The sequence below is a fragment of the Callithrix jacchus genome, chromosome 19 (genome assembly GCF_049354715.1).
Source record: "Callithrix jacchus isolate 240 chromosome 19, calJac240_pri, whole genome shotgun sequence".
Lineage (NCBI taxonomy): Eukaryota > Metazoa > Chordata > Mammalia > Primates > Cebidae > Callithrix > Callithrix jacchus.
In genome coordinates, this window is record NC_133520.1 from 8,204,609 (window position 1) to 8,231,582 (window position 26,974).

At 42.3% G+C, this 26,974-nt stretch overlaps 1 protein-coding gene across 2 annotated transcripts; it reads right to left on the reverse strand.

The window, feature by feature from the left end:
* Positions 1 to 19,593: 19,593 nt before the first annotated feature.
* LOC100385419 (PRELI domain containing protein 3B-like) lies at positions 19,594 to 20,593 on the reverse strand. Of its 2 annotated transcripts, XM_017966499.3 has the most exons (3): positions 20,343 to 20,593; positions 20,035 to 20,276; positions 19,594 to 19,662 (listed from the first exon to the last, which is right to left on the reverse strand). In XM_017966499.3, exons 1-3 carry the CDS (start codon positions 20,539 to 20,541, stop codon positions 19,594 to 19,596), a joined length of 510 nt encoding a protein of 169 aa, XP_017821988.2. In that variant the 5' UTR covers positions 20,542 to 20,593. The 2 variants fall into 2 exon arrangements, with proteins under 2 accessions (XP_017821988.2, XP_017821987.2); XM_017966498.3 differs by having other exon boundaries at positions 20,035 to 20,593.
* Positions 20,594 to 26,974: the final 6,381 nt, after the last annotated feature.

Below are 26,974 nucleotides of genomic sequence, written 5' to 3' on the forward strand. Positions count from 1 at the left end.
GGAGGGCTGAGGCATGAGAATCACTTGAACTGGAGAGGTGAAGGTTACAGTGAGCCAAGATTATGCCACTGAATTCCAGTCTGGCTGACAGAGGGAGACTCTGTCTCCAAAAAAAAAAAAAAGGTTAGGGAGAAGGCAAGGCATGTTTTAGCAGGTCATGTGAATAAGGAGTTGGGCTGTACAGATGGACCGAGGAGGAATAAGATCACAAAGCCAAACTGAAGTTTGTACAAAATAGAAGTTCAAAAAGATTCACTGTCATGTGGCTAATAAATAGCAGAAGCCAGATTTTAACTTAGGGTGTTCTCATGTGAAAAGCAGTGCTCTAATTCTGTGATTCTCGCCTCCTGCTGTATTGAGAGGTGCAGGAAGAATTTGCCTTATGTTGATGAGCAGTATGTACACTAAGAGCAAGGGAAAGGTTGATTTTTTTTTTTTTAGGTATGGGGGCTGGAGTTTGCCTGTCATTTGTTATTGATTTGTTCATTCATTCATACACATATCAAATATTTACTGAGCACCTAGCTTATGGTAAGCACAATACTAAGTACTAGGGAACTCAACATGAAAATGCATGTCCCTTTTCTCAAAGGAGCTGACAAGTTAGTAGGGACACAGTCCTACTAACTCACAGCAACACCAGAATGAAAAGGAACCAAAGTGAATTTGTGAACATGCTACAATAAGAACATAGGAAGCGGGGTGCTCCCCAGGTGAGCCTGAGATCATTTAAAAGATGAGAAACGCTTGAAATGAAAATTTCAAAAAGAGGATTGTTTAGGAAGATAAGTAGGGGAAGCTGCAGATGAGAGAGAGGGAGGAAAAAAAGAGAAAACATGGCACATTTAGGGAGTGTCACATGCCTTGACAGTATAAAAGCCAGAAGAATGAGGCGGATACAGAGGTGTGTTGAGGTAGAGTTATAAGGCTGCACTGCAAGATGTGCCTATGAAAAGCCAGGCCACGTGGATGATAAAGCCACTGACACCATTTGAGCAGCAGTGACCTGCGTTCACAAAAGTGTTAGAAGGATCACTCCAGCAGCACTGGGGAGGAAGGATGGAGGAGGCCTCAGACAGAAGGCTGGTCTACTTACTAGAAAGCTATAGAATGATCTGGGTGACTGGATGGTATTGCCTTGGACTAGGACAGTGGCAGTGGGGACAGATTTAAAAGAAAATTGAGATGTAGACTCAATAGGATAGACTGATTGCCAATAGGATATGGAGGATGGGAAGGAGGAGGAAAAAGGCTAGGATGACTCCTAAGCGTGTGGCTTATACAGGTGGTAGCTGATGATGATAGTCACAGTTAGGGACATAGCAAGAGGAACAGATTTGGCAAGAGGAGTATCTGAGTTAAGTTTTGGATCTATGAAGTGCCTGTAGACATCCCGCTGGAGAAATCCAAAAGGCAATTCCCTCCTGTGCCCCTGAGACTTCAGGCTACCTCAGCTCCCTGAGGTTTGTGGTAGACTCAGGGGAAAAGTCCTCCCCTCTGTTCTGTGTCTTCCTTTGCCTCCAGGCCACTAGAGCAAGGCTGCTTTTGCTTTGAGTCTCGGAGTATCGTGAAAATTAGCTCCTCTAGCATCTGATTCTTTCTAATTCCTTTTTTCCACAGTGGTTCCGAACTACTAATGGGACCCAGCAGAGCATTCCCCATGCCACATTCTCTATTGTCCTTTTCTCCTTCCCCTGGGTATCCGTGTATATTCTCTTCTTTCTTCTTTCACCCAGAATGCTAAAGTGTCTGTGCACATGGATAACAAAACACAAATAGACGTCTGGCTGAGCGTAAGGAGACGTCCACATACCCAATCTCCATTGAGGAATTCCCCATCTCTGCTACACATCTGTATGGAATAAAGTGTAGGAAATGAGTGAAGATGCTGACGGTGGTTCTCTCTCTATGTGGTGCGATGCTAAGTAGTTTTGCTCTATTTTTGCTTCCCTTTGAAGTCTTCTATTTGTTTAACAACAAAACATCAAAAAATACAGAATTTGTAATTTCCTCCCTTTTGTCCTCAGTGCCTGGGCCTGAGGTTGTCTCTGTGATAATGAACCAAACCTGCCCTGGATACCAACCGCAGATCCTCCACACTCCAGTTTTTATTTCTGCTCAGTGCCTGTTCTGTGATCAACTGGAAATCACATGTTCAGGGAAAGGCAGAACCCATATGAAAGAGAGCTGATTACTGCGAGCGTTCGCTGTATTATCGTGAGTGTGAAAAGAGAAGTGTAGCAGGCTGTAATCAGAGTGAAAAGGAAGCTCCATTCCTCATCAGCTGTGACGTCGTCACACATCAACTGGAAACCATGGCAATGAGTTAGTAATACGAAGCCGAAACCGTAGTTGCCAGCATGCTGCCACTAAGAGAGGGTGGAACAATGGAAAGGTAGCAGGAAGGAACAGTGTCACCCAGTACAAATGTGAAACACTGGATCCTGGTGTAATTAAAGCTGGGCCCTCAGGAGACGTGACAAAGGCTTACAATGGTGCCACCACCCTGTGGTGTCTGTCAGGTGACACCCAAGAACAGGAATATCGCCTGACACCATAGAAACACTGTCCTCTGATTCAGGACTCACCAACGGGAAAGTTAAAAATTAACCATGGTATTTATGCTACCCCTACGCACACCTTCAGACGTCAGAAATGTCTCCTGGCAGAGGCCTCTGTGACCTGCTGGCACTGCACCCTTCACATTGTTATACTGTCTCTCAGCAAACAGCAACACTATTTCTACAGAAAGGCTGACCAGGAGGGCCAAGGCTGTGTTTTGCCCAGTGTCCTGGGGCTCTGGTATATTGTGACAGCCCTGAAAAGTGAGCAGCCCTTCAGTGACTGGACTTTTAGAATCTGCCTCGCCTGCCTTCCAGCTTCCCTGGGCCCCTTCTGACCAGGGCGTGTTTGCTTCCTCACAGCCATTTTCACTTCTAGCTGAGTGCTCTATATGCCTAGATTTGGGGACACCAGGAAAGCTTCTCTAAGTCTCCAGATGCTTTGACCATAAACTAATTCAGGCTTCAGATTCCATAATGAGAGTCACCGCTGTCTTTTGACCATGGTTAAAATTCAATGAACTCTACAAGCAGAGAGCAAAAAGGTGGGTGAAGGCAATGACATCCTCTTCTTCTTAATCCACTTCCTGCAGGTGCATGGAATTCCCCCAGATATTTTCGCTTATCATGGTCTTCCCCGCTTCTGAATTCCTGTAGAGTCTTTGTGCACTAAGCACCTTAGTGCCTACCATATTGCACTGTTCTCTAGTCCACTGATTCTCTAGTTGGGACAATTCTGTCCTCCGGGGAATGTCTGGCAGTGTCTGGATGCAGCCTGGGAAGGTGCTACCAGCATCTAGTAGGTAGAAAGCCGTGGGCCGGGCACGGTGGCTCACGCCTGTAATCCCAGCACTTTGGGAGGCCGTGGCGGGTGGATCACGAGGTCAAGAGATCAAGACCATCCTGGTCAACATGGTGAAACCCTGTCTCTACTAAAAATACAAAAAATTAGCTGGGCATGGTGGCGCATGCCTGTCATCCCAGCTACTCAGGAGGCTGAGGCAGGAGAATTGTCTGAACCCAGGAGGCGGAGGTTGTGGTGAGCCGAGATCGTGCCATTGCACTCCAGCCTGGGTAACAAGAGCAAAACTCCGTCTCAAAAAAAAAAAAGAAAGCAGGATATCCCCTGCAACACAGAATTAACCAGCCCAATATGTCAACAGTGCTGAGACTGAGAAACCCTGCTCTAGTCAATGGATGTTGCCTCTGCATTTTCAGTCATATTAATAATATTTCAAAGAAAAAAATGCAATTAACCCTAAAATGAAAGTATTAAGCATCGTCAGTTATCTGACAAGTATGGTATGAATACCTTTAACAGATCCTTTGAGAGACAGTTTTAATAAGTGGAGGAAGACTATTTGGATGCTGGTGTGAGGAGTGAGAGTAGGTGGAAACCGTTCAAAATTGAAACTTACAGAGGAAATGTCACTTCCCTGAGATAGATGCCAAAAGATGACTCTCTGATTATTTGGTTTCTTCTTCTAATGCAGTTGGCTATACATCAAAATCCCCCGAGAAGCTTTTTCAAAATGAATATGCTTAGTCCCCATCCCCAAAATATGGTTAGGGGCTGGGCATGTGCTTTCAAGGCACTCTGCAGGTGACGATGATGGACACCCTCGGTTTCCAGCCACTGTGCTGAACACAATTAGCTAGTATGGCCACCATGCTGTTCTCCTTTCCAAACATGGAAGTCCCATTTTAAAAGAACGAACCGTGATTATTCTGCTGCATGCCCCCTGTAAATTAAGATGGAAAGACCCTTCATGTCCAGGCTTGAATCCTCTTGTCTTGAGAAATAATACACGCACACACACCCCGCGCCACCACAGGGCCATGTCCTTTAAATTTCCATTACCAGGCCCTGCAGCAGAGGCAGTGTCACCTGACATATAACTTCTACTCCGAACAGTTTCTGAATCCTGAAGATTGAACACACCTGAGAGAAGGAGCACCTTGTTCATTATGCAGGATTTCAGAATTTCAAGACAACTCACTTGCCCTTTAAAAAATGTCCTCTTTTACTTATGTGCTCACTCATTCCATCAGTCAGCCAACAGCTGTATTTTAGACTGCTCGTACATAAAATTATGCCATGGGTATTTGAGATCATGAATTACAAAAATAGTTTCCTTGGAGGAACTCACAGTCTATTAGGGCACAAAATGACAGAAAAACCATGTGAAGCTGAAGAAACAAACAGAATAAAAGAGAAAGTACTTAGACCCCGTCCAACAAGTCATTTATCCTTTGGTCTCAATTTCCTTGTCTGTATGACAATAAGGTTGAATTAAATGGTCTTTAAAACCCCTTCCAGCTTTCAAATTCTCTAAATCTGTAACGCTGTGTGTTTGACCTGAGTGTTTGTGTATTTATTGATATGTCAAATAAGGGAATGACACCCCCTCCAGGGAGATACCACCAAAGCTCACCTGTAAATGTCAACCTCTGGGATGACAGCCCTTTGGGATGAGGCCATGAATGCCCTTCTCTGATGGAAAGCTTTGCCTCTGCAGTTAGTGAGTCCATTGAGAGCGACATGGACAGGATGTAGTCCCTCAACCTCCGTCCACTCACTGGTGGGATTTGGACTGATTCGGTTCTGCTGCCTCAGATCCATGGGCTGTCATCATCCTAAGTGCCTGCACAACCTGACCTGTTTGCCCTGCCAGGATTCACTCAGTCTGGAAGGCTTGGCTTGGCTTTCGCTTTGTTTTCCTCCGTTTGTTCACCATCAACTATCAGGTGCATGCATGTTGATGTCAGGCACCCAAACACAGACATAGACATAAAAGCAGGCTCTGCCTTGCAGAGCCCAGAGTCCAGCTCTGCCTAGCCCCTGCCTAATCACTTTGTTGGCTGTGATTCTGCTGTGGAGGAATGAATGTCCAGAATCTCACGGTCAAGGCTTTGGCTGACTTCCTAATTTGTCAGTTAGACCCCTGCTGATATGGATGCCTGTCTACATCTCACACTAGTTTACCTTTCTCTTTTCTTCTGGACCCTCTGCATGGGCCTCCCCAAATCCATGTGGTCAACTAACCTCTCCCCACCCTGGATCCAGTCCTGATTTCTTCCACTAATATGCCACGCTGTTCTTGAAATGTCAGCTGTTGCCATTTCCACCTGAGTAATGACAGGATGGAAGAATCAAGTCACCCTCACTGCCTCAGTCCTTCATAACTAGGAACGCTTTTATTCAATATGTTCTTAAAGCATCTTGTTTGAGATGTATCACAATTAAAAACAGGAGCCTTTTAAACAGATGTAATAATGGAGCATTAATGGCGTTTAAGTGATTGCTAAGAGAGTTTCCCACTCCACACAAATGTCTAGAGCCATATTTTGCAAAAACTGAGTAATGGGAAATGTTCTGCCAAGACTCATCAGTTTGCTCTTTCTCTGCAGTCATGCTGCCAGTGCAGGGATGATGCTGGTGACAGACAAACCCAGCTTTCCTTGGAAATATCAATCCAAAGTTTCTGTTATCTGTCGCTCTGCATTCCTCTCCCCCACACCACCCCCATCCTAGAAGGAGTTTAATACGCACCACATATGTGTTTCTCTTGCTGGGGTTGGGACTCGGCTGCCTTGCAACCATATGGGCAAATCCTCTTTTTCCAGCCTCCTCTATGCCCAGAATCCCCTCCAGCATGGAGAGGGAAGGCAACACAAGCTCACGCCACAATATGGAGATGTTTATCCAGAGTCACCGGCTTAGTCTTCACTCTAAATCCCTAAACACACTGTCAGCAAAAGGTCAGTCTCAGTTTTCTTCAAGCAAGGAGACTCTGAAGCTGCTGTTTCCCAATCCAGGGAATTCCAGAGGAAAGTTGCAATGGAAATTGCTGTGACCGACGCAGTGGGCTATTAATAACATTTTAAAGTCAACAAGCATGTCATCATTTGCTCTCATATCATTTCTGTCAACCCCCACGGTCCCATACACTGCCAGATGGGTAGAATCTCAAGTCGTGGGCTGGTAACCCATGGTTCCCTCCTCACCACTGAAAGTTACAACAAAGACACAAGGAACTATTTAAGAACCTCCACATAATCACCTCCCTCAAACTCCTAAAGTATATGCTAAATTCCAAGCCATCACTGGCCAGCCTAGAGAAAGAGGAAAGCCAACTGTTAACTGTAGCTAAATAACTAGATTTCCAAATAGTCTTTAGTCAATCGTGCCGGTCTTTCTCCTATCATTTTCCCCCATTTCCAAAATGAGGATACTACTTTAGCTGCCTAGTACATATAACTAAGATTTGAGAAGTGCTTTGAGATCCACAGAAAGGCAAGAGCCAACCAATACTTTGGAGCCCTCTTGCGGGTTTGGTCCTCACTGGTATCCCTCACACCTGCTTTGTGAATTAGATGTCATCTCCAGTTTTCAGATAAGGAAATCCCATTCCCAAGAGCTCAAGAATTTGACCCAGGTCACACAATTGGTAAACTGAGCTGGGAATCTAACCCAGAATCTCGTGACTCCAAAGGCTAATAGCTAAAATAATTCAATTTCCCCTAAAATCGCATATGTACTTTTATAAATTTGTTTATTCAATAAAGTAATTATTGAGCATCTATTATGTGCCAGATGTTTGTAATAAATCAACGAACAAATTAAATAAAATTCTTGGCCTCATAGAGGTTATCCTCCAGTGAGCAGAAAAGAAGGAAACTATTTCAGGGTTCTTTTTGCTTAAAACTCCAAAATGTGTATTGCTATTGAAAACACAAGTAGACACTATAAAAAAATGCTGCATGAAGAATACAATATTCTGAAATGAAGGTAAATTGATTACAATGACCAAACCAAGGAAATGTAACCATTAAAATAAGAAACCATAATAGTGAAGAAACGGATTTCCATTCCTATAGTAGATGGCTGACAATTGAAATTCTGGATCACCAGTCGGCTTTGTATACCAAACCACTTATAAGGATGAAGTGTCTGTCAATTGATGATTTCTTGCCATAACATTCAAAGATTTATACTTCTACACATATTTCATAAATAAAGACAAAAGTACTCCAGACGATAAATTGCTCAAAGTCACTCAGAGATCATTTCTATAATGGCAAAGTACAGTCCTGGGTAGAAAATTAAATGACGGATTTACCAGTGGAGATGTGAGAAAAATTTGATGAATGCTACAAGACATGCTCTTTTTTTAAAATGTCATTTTAAGTTTCTGGGTACATGTACAGAATGTGCAGGTGTGTTACATAGGTAAGCATGTGCCATGGTGGTTTGCTGCACCCATCAACCCATCACCTATGTATTAAGCCCAACATGCATTAGCTATTTGTCCTGATGCTCTCCCTCTCCCCACTCTGCCCCCAAACAGGCCCCAATGTTTTATTCTCCTCCCTGTGTCTATGTGTTCACATTGTTCAGCTCCCTCTTATAAGTGAAAACATGTGGTGTTTGGTTTTCTGTTCCTGCGTTAATTTGCCAAGGATAATGGCTTCCATCTCCAACCATGTCCTTGCAAAGGACATGATCTCGTTCCTTTTTATGACTGCATAGTATTCCATGATGTATATGTACCACATTTTCTTTATCTGATGGGCCTTTGGGTTGATTCCATGTCCTTATTATTGTGAATAGTGCTGCAATGAACATATGCATGGATACATCCTTACAACAGAATAATTTCTATTCCTTTGGGTATATACTCAGCAATGGGATTGCTGTGTCAAATGGTATTTCTGATTCTAGGTCTTTGAGGAATGGCCACATTGTCTTCCACAATGGCTGCACTAATTTACATTTCTACCAACAGTGTAAAAGCATTCCTATTTCCCTGCAGCTTCGCCAACATCTGTTGTTTCTTGACTTTTTAATAATTGCCATTCTGACTAGCATGAGGTGGTTTTGATTTGCATTTCTCTAATGACCAGTGATGTTGAGCTTTTTTTCATATGTTTGTTGGCCACATATATGTCTCCTTTTGAGAAGTGTCTGTTCATGTCCTTTGCTCAACTTTTAATGGGGTTGTTTTTTTCTTCTAAATTTGTTTAAGTTCCTTGTAGATTCTGGATATTAGACTTTTGTCAGATGGATAGATTGCAAACATTTTCTCCCATTCTGTAGGTTGTCTGTTCACTCTAATGATTGTTTCTTTTGCAGTGCAGAAGCTCTTTATTTTAATTCGATTCCATTTGTCAATTTTTGCTTTTGTTGCAATTATTTTTGATGTTTTCATCATGAAATCTTTGCCCCTACATATATAAGACATGCTCTTAACTTTCCCTGCTTCAAGCAATAGGAGTGAGCATTAAGTGACACCTATGTGACAACCCTACAGAAGTTGGACTTTCCCTCTTAAAAGCTCTGGCTTCTCCTTTAGAATGGATAGTTCTGATAATAGGAGTCCCAGAAGGTGGGCCACCTAGTATTTCTCTACTGCTCAGCACAGAAAAGACAAATGACTCAGCATCCAGAATGTGACATTGTGGACCACCTTCTAGGACTCCTATTAACACAACTTTCCATTCTAGAGGAGAGGCTATAGCTTTAAGAGGGAAAGTCTGACTTCTGAAGGATCTTCACCTAGGCATTACTTATCCTCACTCCTATTGCTTGAAACAGACAAAGTTAAGAGAATGTCTTGTAACAGTCACTAAGTTTTTCTCATGCCTCTGCTGGATCATGTAATTTTACTTTTTTTTTTTTTTTGAGATGGAGTTTCGCTCTTGTTACCCAGGCTGGAGTGCAATGGCACGATCTCGGCTCACCGCAACCTCCGCCTCCTGGGTTCAGGCAATTCTCCTGCCTCAGCCTCCTGAGTAGCTGGGATTACAGGCACGCACCACCATGCCCAGCTAATTTTTTGTATTTTTAGTAGAGACGGGGTTTCACCATGTTGACCAGGATGCTCTCGATCTCTTGACCTCGTGATCCACCCGCCTCGGCCTCCCAAAGTGCTGGGATTACAGGCTTGAGCCACCGCGCCCGGCCATGTAATTTTACTTTATCAGAGCATGTTAAGATCCAAAAAATGGCAGGTGATTGTTTTGATGATCACTTACTTTTGGCTGTTGTCATGAGTGTTTACCAGCAAGTGGTACCACTAGTGGTTCAAATTCTGACTCTGCCACTTAGCAGTTGTGTCATTTTGGATATATTATTTAACTTCTGTATGTCTTGGTTTCTTCATCTAAAAAGTGGGAATAAAAATGGCACCTACTGGCCAGGCACAGTGGCTCATGCCTATAATCCCAGCACTTTGGGAGGCCAAGGCAGGTGGATCACGAAGTCAGGGGTTTGAGACCAATCTGGCCAATACAGTGAAACCCCACCTCCAATAAAAATACAAAAATTAGCTGGGCGTGGTGGCACGTGCCTGTAGTCCCAGCTACTCAAGGGGCTGAGGCAGGAGAACTGTTTGAACCCGGGAGGCAGAGGTTGCAGTGAGCCGAGATAGCGCTACTGCACTCCAGCCTGGGCAACAGTGAGACTCCGTCTAAAAATAAAATAGTACCTGTCTACCTCATAGGGCATTGTGAGGGTTCACTGAGTTAACACATGTGGAAGCACTGCATTAATTCATGTCTGGCACCAGAGTAAGTACTCCATAATCAAAGAAGTTGTTATTATTTAGGATTGGGCCTCAAAGTGGAGTAACAGGGCAACATTCTGACTTAGCCCGTTTGCTCTGATAGCATTTGAAATTCCTTTTCTCCAGTGGTGGTTGAAGACATGTAGAAACAACTTCCTGGCATGTTTGAAAGATTGTGAGATAACTAATAGAGTTTTTTTTGTCTATCTCAACCAAAAAGTAGGAATAAACTATCACATAGCCCATCAGGTTATCAGGCACAGAGGCAGATGACTGAATACTGAATTTCCTTTGGCTGCTTTGATTGCCCTGTGTAGACCTGACCTGAGAGCGCTGACGTCTATCAAGGCACAGACCAGGCAGTCATAATGCTTCAAAAGCAGCAAAAGAACTAAGTGCTTCTGAGCAGAACGCTATGCCAACCTGGAAATAACAGTTAAGAATCCTTTCCTATTCATATATGGGGTAAATTTCAGAGGCTGAGTTAAGAAAGGACATTAAACCAAATTGCAATGATCCAGTTTCAGCTTGGGAAGAAAGCACTGAGATAAAATATTTGTTTTCTCATGAGAGATTATTATCTTGGGCAGCCTTCTGAGTGATTTGTTAAAACGGAACACAAACCAAAAGATGAATCCGATGAGACTTCATAGTTGTTAGAAGTGGGGCAAGATATAAATTGTGAGGCTGACTGGCACTTTTCACATGTACTTGGGCAACAGCACGGGTGTCCTATGGGCAAAAAAGGAAATAGATGGCTGTTGAAGGAATATATATATTTTTAATGTCACAGCCTGAGTTCCAAATAATGAGCTTGATGTGCCCCTGACAAAAAAAAAGGAGGAAAATGTCTTGAGCACCTTGAGATTTTGATTCTGAAACAAAGTTTTCACTTGCCTCTGAGAAAGAGCTTCCCTTTCTAGATGGAAATCTGTGCAGACACCTAGTTGACCAAGAGCCTTTCTTGCAGCTTCAAAAAATGATCAGGCACAGAAAGATAAACTTCAACATGTTCTCACTCATTTGTGGGAGCTGAAAATGAAAACAATTGAACTCATGGAGATAGTGGAATGATGGCTACCAGAGACGGGGAAGGGTAGTGGAGAGGGGAAATGGGAAATGGGGATAGTTAATGGGTACAGAAATAGAATTAGATACAATGAGTATGATCTAGTATTTGACAGCACAACAGAGCGACCACAGTCAGCAACAATTTGTTGGACGTTTTAGAATAACTGATGGAGTACAACTGGAATGTTTGCAACACAAAGAAATGATGAATTCTTGAGGTGATGGAAACCCCATTTACCTTGATGTGATTATTACACACTGTATGTCTGTATCAAAATATCTCGGTACCCCATACATATAGATACCTACTATGTACCCATTAAAATTAAAAAGTAAAAAAATGATTAAAACATGCTAGGAAAAAGAGTTGGCAGCCCCACTACCTCCACAGAAAAAAGAAAACAAATGTGTACTCCCTCAGCTCACCACAGAGTTTATGATAGTTAGCAACTTCTTGAAAGACTCATTAACTGAGTAAATGTCCAGCAGTAAAACTGAGTAGACAATAAAAGTTTATGTACATACTCTTGTATGAATTAAAAATTAAAACAACCTATTAATTTCAGCAAAATACATATGTTTCCTTGGGCATCAAGGTATTTCAGTTCAAAATATTTGAGGGCCTGCAATGTCTACAAAGCATCTTCAACGTGCTAAGGGAAAGGCTAGTTTTAACATATACACAAAACTTTCTAGATTTATTTCCATTGTTTTGCTATATATTTACTCACAAATTGCTTGGTTGTCAAAGAAACTTAAAACTCCCTTGTGGATACCAGGTGCTGTGGCTCACGCCTGTAATCCCAGCTCTTGGGGAGGCAGAGGCGGGAGGATAGTTTGAGCCCAGGAGTTCAAGACCTGCCTGGGCAATATAACGAGACCCCGTTCTCCACAAAAAGGAAAAAAACAAAAAGACAAAAAAATAATAAGTGTAAAAAATCCCTTGTGGCTTTGCATTAATTTAATAATCAAAAGACAACTACAGGTTTTATTAAATGTCTCACTGTATACTAGTTGGCTCTAGTTTTTTTTGCTTTTTTTGTTTGTTTGTTTGTTTTTGAGATGGAGTTTCGCTGTTGTTACCCAGACTGGAGTACAACGGCACGATCTCGGCTCACCGCAACCTCCGCCTTCTGGGTTCAAGCAATTCTCCTGCGTCAGCCTCCCGAGTAGCTGGGACTACAGGTGTGCACCACCATGCCCAGATAATTTTTGTATTTTTAGTAGAGACGGGGTTTCACCTTGTTGACCAGGATGGTCTCGATCTCTTGACTTCATGATCCACCTGCCTCGGCCTCCCAAAGTGCTGGGATTATAGGCGTGAGCCACTGTGCCTGGCCTTTTTTTTTTTTTTTTTTTTTAAGTACAAGGACTGAACCTGAGTGTAATAATAAGAATTATGATTACTACTACTAATGCTAATATTATCAGTAGGAAAAATCTCTATATTTATTTAATCAAATATATTTTCAGAGGGTAAATTTTACCCTAAAAAATGGCTGAATATTATGGAGAATGGTGTGCTCCTACTATAAAGCATGAATAGATTTCATCACTGGGGTTGGTGAATGGACCTGAGAGGAGCACGGCAGGACTCAAGATGGGAGAATCATCCAGAGAAGTAGGAGTATAGCAGATCTAGAAGGAAAAGGACACAAAGAGTAGGCACTGAGAAAGATGCACACCTACTCACAGGTTTTAGAGAGTTCCCCAACACAGTGTCAGGCCCTGCCCCCAGTGCTTCATTGAATGTGAAGGGCGAGATCTGTACCAGGACAGATACATCTCCGGACCTCGCTGTCAGAGATGCAAGGGCTGGGCATGGCTGAAGCAAGGCACGAACTGACAGACACTGATTCAGGAAGCATCTGCTTGTCACCAGGACGGCAGGTCAAGTAAGTTGGTTAGACCAAATTACCAGTTCATTTGATATAAAAGTGTCAAACTGGTGGTTTGAAATTCTTAAGTCTATATTCAAAGCAAATAAAACTATAGCCTGTATAAACTTACAAATAGGATTTAGGCCCAGCGATCAGGGTAAAAGAGCTGCAAAATACATCTGAAAAGTAATAAAGCATATACAAATATCAAATATTATCACTATGCCATTATTTTCCTGCACCTCCATTATTAGATTCATTTATTGTAAGTATCACACTTCCGGTCTGGGCATGAAAGCTAAATTATGGTGTTGTAGAAAAGGTACATTTTAGGACCTACCCTGGATTGTTTTAGCATGCAAATAAAACCATATTAATTGCCATTGTTGGCAGTCATGGATTTCTTAGGACTTTTTATCTGCAACCAAACTAATTGGTTTTGAATCCATTCTGACAACATTTTAATTATTCACTAGTTAATAATTCCTAAAAGCAACTTCAACATTAAAATGCCTTAAAGAGCATATACAGAGCTCTTCGATTCCAGATAATTTTATACAATTTTCATATCAACCTAAATATTCTGAGATCTTTACAAATGTATGCAACATATTTCTCTATTCAGAAAATAACCTTAAAATTATGTGACTGTGTAGAACACCCTTTGCATGATATGTATGCATATTCCCCAAACACCTTGCTTTTTCACATAGTTTGTTTCTCTGATGTTAGTTTTTTTAAAAACTCGAGAAAGCAATTTTTTTTACAGCTCAGTTCCTACTATTTGTACAACTATACCATGGAGAGTATGAAGAAACACAAGTACTACACTGTGTTGTAGCTCTGCTCATATCCCCTAGAGAAACCTTTACAATTCAACATAGGAAAACAACTGAAAGTAAAATATATATATACACACATATAACACTAGACAATATAGATTTGTTTCCTGAGTTAAGTTGGGATCCCCAGATGACGATTTGTGTGAAAGTGATTTGGGGAGCAGGGAATGGGGCCAGGAAGAGAAATCCCATGAAGGGTAACCTTGGCTTAGTCTTGCAGTCTTTGGAGACCATGTTCTGGTTGGGGGCCGGGGAGCTGGGGTAATTATTCCTCCCATCCATCAGCCCCTAGGATGAGGCGCCCTGGGTTGTGGGTGTGGTGGGCAGTTATATTAAATAAATTTCTAGGCACATGGCTGTCTGCACTAGGGTTATCGCTGCTTAAAAGCAGATGAAAGAACAAAGCGGTGACATGTGGGTGCTTGCTCTAGAGAGTGGAAGCTCACCAGTGTGAACGCCAATATGATCAGTGTGCCTGGAAATGGCCAAGCTTGCTAATGGGTTACGAGTAGAGCTCTGAGAGCAACTGACCACCTCTACTATGGTGGATTGAGGCTGGATATGATCTTGCCAAATTCATTATATAGGCAAATATTTCTGTAACAGATCAGAGAATGAAGAGATCTGATCACAGAGGCATGTGCCCAGGTCCCCTTACTATACATTTCACAGGGACAGATTTGCCCCAGTTCATTGCCTCCTGACACTGAATAAGTCCACCTACTTCTGGGGTTTGGTGTAAAGAAGACACTTGCCCAGATATATAAATCACATTCGACAATAATGTATTATCAGCATAAAAAAAAGGTAAATTTTGATCTCCATCTACTTTACTCTCTCTATATTTCTTCATTACTTCAGTACTCAGGTGAGGAAATGAAGTGCTATTTATTGGACCTTCATGAACCTCAGTAAATAATAACAGTTAACATTTATGGAGAGCTATGTGCCAGGAACAAGCCTAAGTGGTTTACAGAAATGGTCTTACTGCATCTTTTCAACCGACCTATAACATAGGTCCTGTTTGCACTTTTTTAATTGCGGAGAGTGAGGCACAGAGAGGTTAATTATCTTGCCCAAGGGTACACTGCTGTAATAGGAAACCAGGATCTCAACACAAAGTCAATCTAGGTATGAAGTCTATTCTTTAACCACTAGGTTAAAGACAATTGAAGTGAGAAGACGAAGATGACAAGGGCTTCTGTAGCCAAGGATAATAACTGTACCACAGAAGGCACAGGATAGATTTTTTAGTGAGGACCACGATGGAGAATTAGAATGTAAAGGTCAGTGAGACCTGGGGCAGGCTGAGATCACAATGAGAACCACAAGCTTTTAACCCAGCTGAAAGAACAAACCAGAAGTTTGATAGCCACACCTCAGTGGACACTAGTATGAAGAGACACACAGACCTGACTGACCAGAAATCTACTATCTGGGACCAGAGAAGTCTCAGAGGTGAGTTACAAGGATAATCAAAAGGCACCCACTTATCTTCCTCCAATCCCACAAGGTCACACAGGGACTCCCTACTCCCAATAAACCCAGATTTCACATTGGTTATTTTACAATATGTCTCAGAATAACTGTTCATTCTGCTTTGGACTCACAGGGCTTCTTAAATCGGTGGATTGATGCCTTTCATCAGTTTTGGAATACAGTCATACATCCTGAGATATATGATGGGGATACATTCTGAGAAACACGACCTTAGAAAATACTGTCGTTGTGTGAACAGCATAGAGCATACTTACACAAAGCTAGATGGCGTAACCTACTACATACACAGCATGTTACTGTACTGAATATTGTAGGCAATTGTAACACAATGGTAAGTATTTGTGTATCTAAATATAGAAAAGGCACAGTAAGAATATGGCACTATAATCTTTTTGGACCACCTTTGTGTTTGTGGTTTGTTGTTTACTGCAACATTTTTATGTGGTGCATGGCTGTATTCTCAGCTATTATCTCCTCAAATGTTGTTTATTACTCATTCACACTCTCCTGCCCTTCTGGAACTCAAATTAAAATATTTTAAGCTTTCCTTCATATAAATATTTTCATTTATTATCAATTACTTTTTAAACATATTGTAATATTTGGGGATTTTCTTCCATTACAGCTTCTAGGTGATTGTGGTTTCTGTATCTGATATGCATTGGTTTCTTTATATTAATATTGTGCCCTTCTACCTTGCTGAATTATTTCATTGTTTGTAATAGTTTGCAGTTGATTCACTAGGTCTTCATGTTATCTGAAAATAGTAATAGTGCCATTGATAGATAAATAGAGAAAATATGGTGTGTGTGTGTACACACAATGGGTGCTATTCAGTCATCAAAGACCATGAACTCACGTCATTTGCAGCAACATGGATGGAACTGGAGGTTATGTTAAGTGAAATAAGTCAGGCACAGAAAGACAGATGCCACATGTCCTCACTCACACATGAGAGCTAAAAAATAATTGACCTCATGGAGATAGAGAATAGAATGATAGATATTGGAGGCTGGTAGGAGTGTTTGAGTGGGAGGGAAGACAGAGAGGTTAATTAGTGGGTACAAACATACAGTTAGATAGAACAAATAAGCCCTGTTATACAACAGCAGAGTAGGGTAACCACAGTTTGCAACATTGCATAGTATTTTTGTTAGCAACATTGCAAAGCATTTTTCAAAGTAGCTAGAAAAGGGGACTAGAAATGTTAACGACATGTAGAAATGATACTCAAAGTGCTAGCTACCCAAACACCCTGACTTAATCCTTACACATTCCAGGCATGTAACAAGTACTCAGATGTATCCCATAAATACGTAAAATATTTTGTATCTATTAAAAAACAGTAATAGCGTTACCTCTTCCTTTGCAATTTCAGACTTCTGTTTTTTTCCTTTTTGCTAATTGTGTTAACTAGTACCTGCTGCACAGCGTGAAGTGATGACAGTCGGTAACCCTGTCATGTTTCTGATATCAAAGGAAATCATCTCCATTTGGGGCCAAAAAAAACCAAAAAAGCTTTATCTCATCACTGTTTTAAGTCAAGAATGGTTGATGACTTTTGCCAAATGCTATTCAACATTTATAGAGATGATCAATAGTTTATCTTCTAAAAACTATTAATTTGATGAATTATATTAACAGGTTTTCTAGGGCTGGGCGTGGTGGTTCACAACTGTAATCCCAGCACTTTGGGAGGCTGAGGTGAGCAGATTACCTGAGGTCAGGAGTTTGAAACCAGCCTGGCCAACATGGTGAAACCCCATCTCTACTAAAAATAACAAAATTAGCCAGGCATGGTAGCTACCAGGAGGCGGAGGTTGCAGTGAGCCGAGACCATGCCATTTCACTGCAGCCTGGGCAAAAAAAGAGCAAAACTTCCACACAAAAAAAAATAAAAAAATTCCTAAACCATTCTTGCCCTCCTGAACTAATATTTTACTTGGCCATAATATTAATTTCATATTTTTATGGATTATATTTCCAATATTTTATTCAGGATTATTGCATTGACATTTATAAGTGGATCTAATCTTTAGTTATACTTGTTTCTAATTTAAAAATGAAAGTTTTTATTAGCAAAAGTTTTTCTTAATTCATGTTTCAAATTTAATATTAAATAGTTGAAGATTTTCATTTATGAACACTTTATTCCAGTTTAATCCTCTTAAATTCATGTGCTTGCTGTGCATTTATATTAACAAGTAAAAGGTATGAATTAACAGCTTTTTATAAAAAAGGTCACTAACTGTACTAGAAAATAAAAATTTATAAAATTGTAACAATAGATCAGAGTTTTAAAAATCAAAGAAAGGATAAGGATTTGTTTTAAAATCTTTTATCTTTTAGGACATTACACATTTTTCAGAACAAGGGAAATTTGCAGAAATTATACAAGGTAACTTTTTATCAAATATCAATATTTAGCAAGGTTTTATTTAGCCGAAATGTTATTTCACTGGTAAAAACTATCTCCAGTTACAAAAAATATTCAGAAGCCTTCTTAAATTTAGCCTGCTTTTATAAATGACCTAAGGAGTCTAAAGCTAAATAATGTTTTAAGTAGAAAAACAATAATTTTAAAATATTATTTATTAAAATAGTTTATGATGCTGTTTCTGTGGTTTATGTACAGATATTAACTGATCTCTTTGAGAGGAAACAGGACTAGAAGTTTGTCACATTAAGCTCTGTAAAGTAAAGGCGAGAGCTAATCATCTTCCAGCAAAAACACTTTGCATGCAACAACTGCAAAAGTCAAAGCTATTATTTAGTGGTGGATTATTGCCTGCTACAACATATGAAACGAAGTACATTACTGGATTGTTTTTCAGTTTGCAGCTGCCCTCTGACCTCCCAAACAAGAGGTTCCCTAAATAAAAGCTGCAGTGCAATTCACTTAGTGGTTAGTTTCAGGCCACTCCTCCCCTCTTCATCGTCCTTGTTCTTCCCCACTACCCTCAAACACGACAGTGTTTGCACCATATTATTAAAAACATTAAGTACCTGGGGTTTATGCTTCAGAACAAGACATCATTTGAATAATTTCAAATGATGAAATTATTTTTAAGTTAGGCAAATGCGAAGTGGTAAAAGATGTGAACAGCTGTTCTTCTGTGTAGAGTTAGAGTGCTGCAAAACTCGGGTAATGACTTTATTTGTTCAGTTAGCATAACCAGCCCATGGTAGAGCAGACTAAATCACAAAGTACAAATCCAAGTAAGATAATACCTTTACTAAGTTACGAAACTTTGGCAGATCAATACAGTACTCTTTAATATAATGAAACCATACTTTTGGCTTGGCGCAGTGGGTCATGCCTGTAGTCTCAGCACTTTGGGAGGCTGAGGCAAACAGATCACCTGAGGCCAGGAGTTCAAGACCAGCCTGGCCAATGTGGTGAAACCTCATCTCTACTGAAAGTATAAGGATTAGCCAGGAGTGTTGGTGTGCACTGGTAGTCCCAGCTACTCAGGAGGGTGAGGAACAAGAATCACCTGGGAGGAGGTTGCAATGAGCTGAGATCGCTCCACTGCAGGAGCACTCCAGCTTGGATGACAGAGCAAGACATTGTTTCAAAACTAAACAAAACACAAAACTATACTTTTGTTGGAGTCATATGTTACTTTAATGATAATTTTCACTCCAAAAATATTTAAGTACCAAATCAAAACACTGGTTTTTAATGGTGGTTTATAGCAGAGCAAGTTACTTTACACAAAATATAGTTTAAAACTACCCAATTTCTCCTTTTAAGTGCGTTCCCTTGTGCAAGCTGTTGAAGTGTACAGCAGCAGAGCAATGGGCATCTACAGGAAGTGGCTCTGCTCTGTTCTGGAATTGGTCCAAAGGCAGGTGGAGTTCCAATGTATTTAAAGCTGTAAAATTCTACCTTAAGGAGATTTAATGCCCATACCAATTTCCAAGAACTTCTCCTTAAATTTTCACATAAATACTGGAACCCTCAAAATCAGATAATTTCAAACGTTAATTTCAGATGATCCCTTTTATTTAGAAACCCTTCTGTTTTGATCAAAAGTCACGTAGCCAGCTTATCAAAAAAAAATTCTACCTAAAACATAATTGTCATTTTAAAATGACAAATAAATACATAGTCAGCTTGGAGACACCTGGGGTACCCAATGTTGTCTACCAGCTTTCATGATCACTTCTATGCAAATGCTGCTGCCGCCACTGGAGTCCTTGTGCTTCCTCTTGCTGACGCTGTCAATTCTTCAATCTCAGCTTTTTTTTTTTTTTTTGAGACAGAGTCCTTGTGCTTCCTCTTGCTGAGGCCGTCAGTTCTTCAATCTCAGCTTTTTAATTTTTTTTTTTTTTGCTCTTGTCACCCAGGCTGGAGTGCAATGGTGCGATCTCTGCTCACTGCAAGCTCAGCCTCCCAGGTTCAAGCCATTCTCCTGCCTCCACCTCCCAAGTAGCTGGATTACAGGTGCCCACCACCACACCCAGCTAATTTTTTTTATTTTTTAGCAGAGATGGGGTTTCATTATGTTGGCCAGGCTGGTCTCGAACTGCTGACCTCAGGGATCCACCTGCCTTGGCCTCCCAAAGTGCTGGGATTACAGGCATAAGCCATTGTGCCCAGCCCAGCCTCAGCATTTAATTTGTGTATTCCCCATTCCATTGCTTCACCATCTTTACTAGCACTTGAGGATATCGTACTTGCCATCAGTCTTTCAAGGTGACTCTGGAGGCTAACTCCTTTCAAGGTGATTATGGCTTCTTGAGTCCAAATAGTTGTTTCTGGATCCTGAGGATGTGGTTTGTACATAAGTGTCTCATCTACTGAAACCATACTTGTAAATGAAATATTAGTAGATTTAAGTTCCATTGCTTTCTCTACAGGATCAACAGAATGTTCTTGCACATTATTTTTGCTTCTTGCTGCAGCAGTAAGACGTTTCACAATGGACAGCAGTCCCCGTTCTGTGCTGAGAAGTCGGTGGCCGTGTAACTTTCCAGAGGGATCTACAAGTCTGTTCAACACATTAACTCCAACCACACCTGGGTTCATAGGGTTTGGGGATTTCTGCATTACAGCCGTCATAACAGTTTCCCATGAGTGGTCAAAGACATGCTCTGAAGTCCACGTCTTCATGGTGCTGGCAGCTTGAGCAATGTCTGGTGGCACCAGGGGACAATGAAGCACAGAGGTTATAGCTGCCCCCACCCTGACCCCAGCACCCCAGCCAGCCCACAGAATACAGGTGCCCTCGGGCCAAACACCGGGGATCTCCTGACAGGTGGCCCAGTTATATTGTCTCACAAAGAGAATATGGAGGTTTTGATACAGAAGTGCTGGGAAGGGAACAGTGTGGGCCCTTTAAATGATAGGGAAAGGGGGAAGGGAAGTGCTGGGTAGAGAAAGGCGGGTCTCTGGCTAGGGCTCCACCCCCATGGACCTAGGTGAGGACAGGCATTTCCTGCCCAAATGTTGCAATTCCCGCCCAAGACCACCCTGGACTGCCATGCCCCCATCCTGGCCCTATAAAAACCTGAGACCCTAGCAGGCAGACACAGAAACAGCTAGGCGTCATGAGGAACACATCAGTGGAACAAGACACACACAAGCTCTGGTTACTGAGAACCCGCTGGCAGAAGACGGAAGAGCAGCAGCAGGCCATCAACTGGCAGAATAGGTGGTTTAGCCACAGGAGTCAGAGAGGAGTCAAGCTGCTGCGTGGTCTGACTCCAGGGGAAAACCATCTCCCTTCTGGCTCCTCCATCTGCTGAGAGCTACTTCTACTCAATAAAACCTTGTATTTCTTCTCCAAGCCCACGTGTGATCGGATTCTTTGGGTACAGCAAGGCAAGAACCCAGGGATACAGAAAACCCTCCATCCTTGCAATAAGGCAGGGGTCTAATTGAGCTGAGTAACACAAGCTGCCTACAGATGGGTAAACTAAAAGAGCACACTGTAACACACACCCACTGGGACTTCGGCTTTAAACATTCACCCCTAGACACTGCCGGGGGGTCAGACCCCACTGCCTGCCTGTATGTATGCTCCCCAGAGGTTTGAGCAGCAGGGCACTGAAGAAGTGAGCCATACCCCATCACACATCCTGCAAGAAGGACAAGGGAACCTTTCCCATTTCAACCAGGAGCTCGTCCGAGATAGAAGGTGAGTGTAAGCGAATGTGAAACTGTCCTGTCTGCCTCTCTTCCAAAACGCTGACCCCTCTCTCTTTCTTTCAAGTAAGCGGCTCTGTTTCTCTTCGTGGAGTTTTAAACCACCTAACCAACAGATCAAAACCCCCAGACTTTTCTTGCTCTCACGTGTTTGAAATGGCTCTTTTACCTTCCTTTATAATGTTAAGAGTTTTGCTGCAGGCTGCAGCAATGTTACTAAGTAAAATGAGTATTAGGCTCAGCTGTCAATAGTGCAAATCAGACCACCTATTCCTGTAGGTGGCATGTATGCCTCGACAGCCGCATGCCCGCGCAGCTCAGGGCATCTCTCCTTACCCTTTCCCCTCCCAGCTCAGGCACCTAGGTGTGCCCGTAGCAGGCAAAGGCCAAGCCCAACAGCCACAAGGCAGGTGGGAGACAGCCTGATGATAGCTATGATCCTACAGGGCCAACAGACAAGTGCTTCTCACCGATAGAACTTCTTCTCCCTGGCCAAGGAATTCAAGCCAGTTTGGGAGAAAAGATGTAAGGATTAGAAAGGCTCACTTGCACTAAGAAGGGGTTCCCCCAGAATCTCCCTCTTTTCCCCCTTAAACTATTCTTCTCTTTTTTCCTTTTTCCTTTTTTTTTTTTTTTTTTTTTTGAGATGGAGTTTCCCTCTTGTTACCCAGGCTGGAGTGCAATGGCACGATCTCAGCTCACCGCAACCTCCACCTCCTGGGTTCAGGCAATTCTTCTGCCTCAGCCTCCTGAGTAGCTGGGATTACAGGCATGTGCCACCATGCCCAGCTAAGTTTTTGTATTTTTAGTAGAGACGGGGTTTCACCATGTTGACCACGATGATCTCGATCTCTTCACCTCATGATCCATCCGCCTCGGCCTCCCAAAGTGCTGGGATTACAGGCGTGAGCCACCGCGCCCGGCCTCTTTTTTCCTTTTCTAAGTGAGAGCCCTGCCCCACCCCCCCAACACACACACACACACACACACACACACACACACACACACACACACACACTGTTTCTGATAGGGAAGTTAATGAAGGAATGGCCCCTGCTGGCCGTGAACTGCAAATTCGAAGGCACATTTGAGACACTCTAAACAGATACAAACAGCCTCTAAAATGCCTTTTCAGTCCCCAACTCAATTCTAACCCTCAGGCAGAGACTTTAGACAGAAAAACCAGGTCTGAGGGATCCAAAGCCAAGCAACAGGTACAATGTAAATGGGCAGGACCAATTCCTGCTGACCGAATCCTCCATCCTACAGGAGACCATGCTTCGTGGCATAAACAGGCCCAGGGAACTCAAGTTTGTGAACAGCAGGGAGAAATGGAGGCACAGGTGAGGGTGGTTCATTCCTATTCCTCAGGTTTTCCCTGCTCTATGGGTACATACTGCACTGGTACCTATGGCCAGCACTTGACGAAGTCTCTGGGGCTCAGGGATAAGGGGTGGAGAATGAAGGGAGGACTCCCGCTCTCTCTCCCCATCACACCATGAGTTTTTTCTGAAAGAAGGAAAGGAATGGGGGACACCTCTATTCCCGATCTTTCAGAATGGGCAACCAGTTCTCTTCACCACCCCCAGCTTATACTCTGCTCGAGTGTATCCTGAACCATTGGGACTGCTTTGACCCTCGGAATCTGGAGGAAGAATGCCTCAGCCCTCTGCACAAAGGTTTGGCCAAATTATGGAGGACTGAGTTAACCCCAGGAAGCAACAACTCATGTTGATACCATTCAGTAGTTGGAACTTTTTTGTAGATGTGAGGACTGAGCCCGCATATATGCAGGCTTTCCATATCTTGCAAGGCAATCCAGACCTTTGCCAACAATGTAAGATTGATCCAGCCCTCCTCTTTGCTATCTTACGGAAGGCTGCAAGGGGCAAGCCCAGGGAATTAAAGATATGAATCCCAGAAGCACCCCCAGCAGAGGAGCCAGCTCCCTCAAGCCCTGCTCCTCCAGGTCCTCCCCTACCTCCCTATCCAGCTTCAGCCTCTCAGTTGCCCCCTCCTAAAAATTCTCATTCTAAACAAGCCCTAGTCTCATGCTTGCCCCTCCAATGCATGCCCAATGAATTTGGGCCCAGTAAAGTCCAGGTCCCCTTCTCCTTACAGGACTCAAAGCAAATTAAAGGGGATCTTGGCAAGTTTTCAGATGACCCTGATAGATACATAGAGGCATTCCAGAATTTCACTCAAATATTTGAACTCTCCTGGAGAGACGTTATGTTACTTTTGAATCAGACCCTGACAAACACATGCTGCTCTGCAATTAGCAGAGAGATTTGGGGATGAGCTTTGTATCACATACAGCATCAGGAAGGGGGAGAACATCCAACCAAAAGAGAAATACCAGTGAATTACCCTAAATGGGATCCCAATGATGAGGTGGAAGACTAGAGGCGGAGACACTTTCAGGTGTGCTTAATGTAAGGCTTAGGAAGGACTAGAACCAAGCCTCTCAATTATATTAAGTTGTCCCTGATCAACCAGGGATTTGATGAAAATCTCACTGCCTTCCTGGAAGGGCTAAGAGAGCACACCTCTCTATCTGCTGATTCAGTTGAGGTACAGTTAATACTAAAGGATAAATTTATTACTCAGGCTTCCCCTGATATCAGCAGGAAGTTGCCAAAATGGGCCCTGGGACCAGAAAATACATTGTGGGACCTCCTGAAAGTGGCCACCTCGGCCTTTTATAATAGAAACAGGGAGACCTGGGAAAGAGAGAGGAGATTCAGGTGTTCCCAGGCTGCACCTGTTAACTGCTACAAGCTATGGCAAGAATAGTTATCTCTCTTCTAAAAGTTTAACCGCTCCCATACAAGGTTTAATTTATTTCTCCAGGGTGAAATAGCTCAGGGTACAATGTCGTCGTTAGTGTATTTCACTTCTTATTGCTATAATCTTTGGCACTTAATTCTTGTATAATACACGTGTTTATAAAAGTTTGCTCTTATAAGGTTAAGTATGAATGGGTTATGCATGTCAGCTGCGATCACGCCATCGCACTCCAGCCTGGGTGACAGAGTGAGACTCCATCTCAAAACAACAACAAGAACAACAATAAAAACTTACTTTTCTTCTCTCACACCTAGAAGCCATTAAACTGCAAACGTTGTTTGGAGCCTCTGTGAAGAGAACCGGAGCGTCGGGCTGGCTCCCCTTTGCTAGGAGCCCTTAGATAGACCTCTGGGAGGAGTTCGACTGCCTTTTTCCTCCAAAACAACACCCCTCGTCAGTAGGAAGCAGCTAAGACTGGTCATCATACATGTTCTAGCGACAGATGTTCCTCTTCAGAGTGGGGAAATGATACGGGAGTGCTGAGAAGGGAAGAGTGTGGCCCCTTTAAATGATACAGACTGGAGAAAGGAAGTGCTGGGTAGAGAAAGACGGGTCCCTGGCTAGGGATCCACCCCCGTGGACCTAGGTGAGGGCAGGAATTTCCTGCCTAAATGTTGCATTTCCCAAGACCACCCTGGCCTGCCACGCCCCCATCCTGGGCCTATAAAAACCTGAGCCCCTAGTGGGCAGACACAGAAGTGGTTGGATGTTGCCAGGAATGGAAGAAGACGCAAAGGGCTGGTTGTCGAGAGCTTGCTGACAGGCACGGCAGGTCATCCACCAGCAGAAAGACACAGACTTTGGCTGGAGTGGTCAGAGAAGTCAAGCCGCTGAGCAGCCCGACTCCAGGGAAAAACCATCTCCCCTCTGGCTCCCCTATCTGCTGAGAGCTGCTACTATTACTCAATAAAACGTTGCACTAGTTCTTAAAGCCCACGTGTGATCCTATTCTTCTGCTACACCAAGGCAAAAACCTTGGGATACAGAAATCTCTGTCCTTGTGATAAGAAAGGGGGTCTAATTGAGCTGGTTTACACAAGACACCTATAGACAGCAACCTAAAAGAGCACCCCCCCCACCCCGGGGCTTCAGCTGTAAACATTTGCCCCTAGACACTGCCATGGGGTCAGAGCCCCACAGCCTGCCCTAGAGGTTTGAGCAGTAGGGTACTGAAGAAGCCAGCTATACACCCCTTGCATGCCCTGCAAGGGGGATCTTTCCCATTTCTGTTTCATTTCTTTTCCAAGGTGATAGAATTGTTTAAAAGCCACTGGAGGCTGGGCACAGTGGCTCATTCCTATAATCCCAGCACTTTGGGAGGCCAAGTGGATGGATCACTTGAGGTCAGGAGTTCAAGACCAGCCTGGCCAACATGGTGAAACACCATCTCTACTAAAAATACAAAAATTAGCCAGGTGTGGTGGCACAGGCCTGTAATCCCAGCTACTGGGAAGGCTGAGGCAGGAGAATTGCTTGAACCCAGGAGGCAGAGGTTGCAATGAGCTGAGATTGTGTCACTGCACTCCAGCCTGGGCAACAGAGCAAGACTCCATATATATATATAAATAAATATATATATATAAATATAAATATATATATAAATATAAATATATATATATATAAATATATATATATATATATAGAAGCCATTGAATTGTTTGCCCTTGATGGGGGTGTAACTATTTGAAAGTTTTCTCTATTTCTTCCTAAAAAATCAGACTGTTTAGATTTTCCAACTCTTCTGGAGTCATTTTTGATAAATGTGGTAAATTTCTAGAAAGTTATTCATTTGTATCCAGGTTTTAAAATTCATTTGCATGGAGTTCAGCCATCTTAAATGGTTCTTCTAATGTGATTATTTCCCCTTTATCATTTTGTATTTTGTGTATCTGTACTTTCTGTGCTTTTTCTTAAAGTTTCCTAGGCTGTTTCTCAATGTTGAATGTTATGTGCCAAATTTTCTGGAAGCTGGAATTCTAAACCAATGTCTAGGTACAGACCCAGGTGTGATCTGTAGTTAGTTTATGATAAAAGTGACATTTTATGTCAGCTGAAGAAATTTACCAAATTGCATTAAGAGAAATAATGATTAATATATATTTGGGGAAAAAATAGACTCCATACCTAATGGCACTCACTGAAAGAAACTCCAAATAAATTTAAAAGTTATTCCTGAAATGTATGTGAGAAGAAAATATAGAAGGATATTTTTCTAACTTTGGAAAAAGGAAATCGTTTCTAAACAAGGCAAATAAAAAGGCCATAAAAATAATTGTAGATTGGATCAACTGAAATTTCAATGCAGTAAAAGACATCATACGTAAAATTAAGTTACATTACAGGGAGAAAACTTTGCAAGATACTTAACTAATAGTTAATAGTCTAGCATACATTGAATTCTTACAAATTAATAAGGAAATGCCAAATAGCCTATTTAAAAAATGGACAAAGAACAGAAAGGACATTTTACAGGAAAAAGTATAAACAGAGAATAAATAAGAGGATATTCAATTTAATGTCATCTAAAAGTACAAATTAGAACAAGTGT

What these genes read in the sequence shown, in the direction of transcription:
- LOC100385419 (XM_017966498.3), bottom strand. Translation starts at nt 20,541, where the DNA reads ATGAAGACGTGGACTTCAGAGCATGTCTTTGACCACTCATGGGAAACT. An exon ending in TACACAAATTAAATGCTGAG is followed by an intron (nt 19,663 to 20,034) that starts GCTGGGCTGGGC and finishes AAAAAAGCTGAG; the next exon opens with ATTGAAGAATTGACAGCGTC.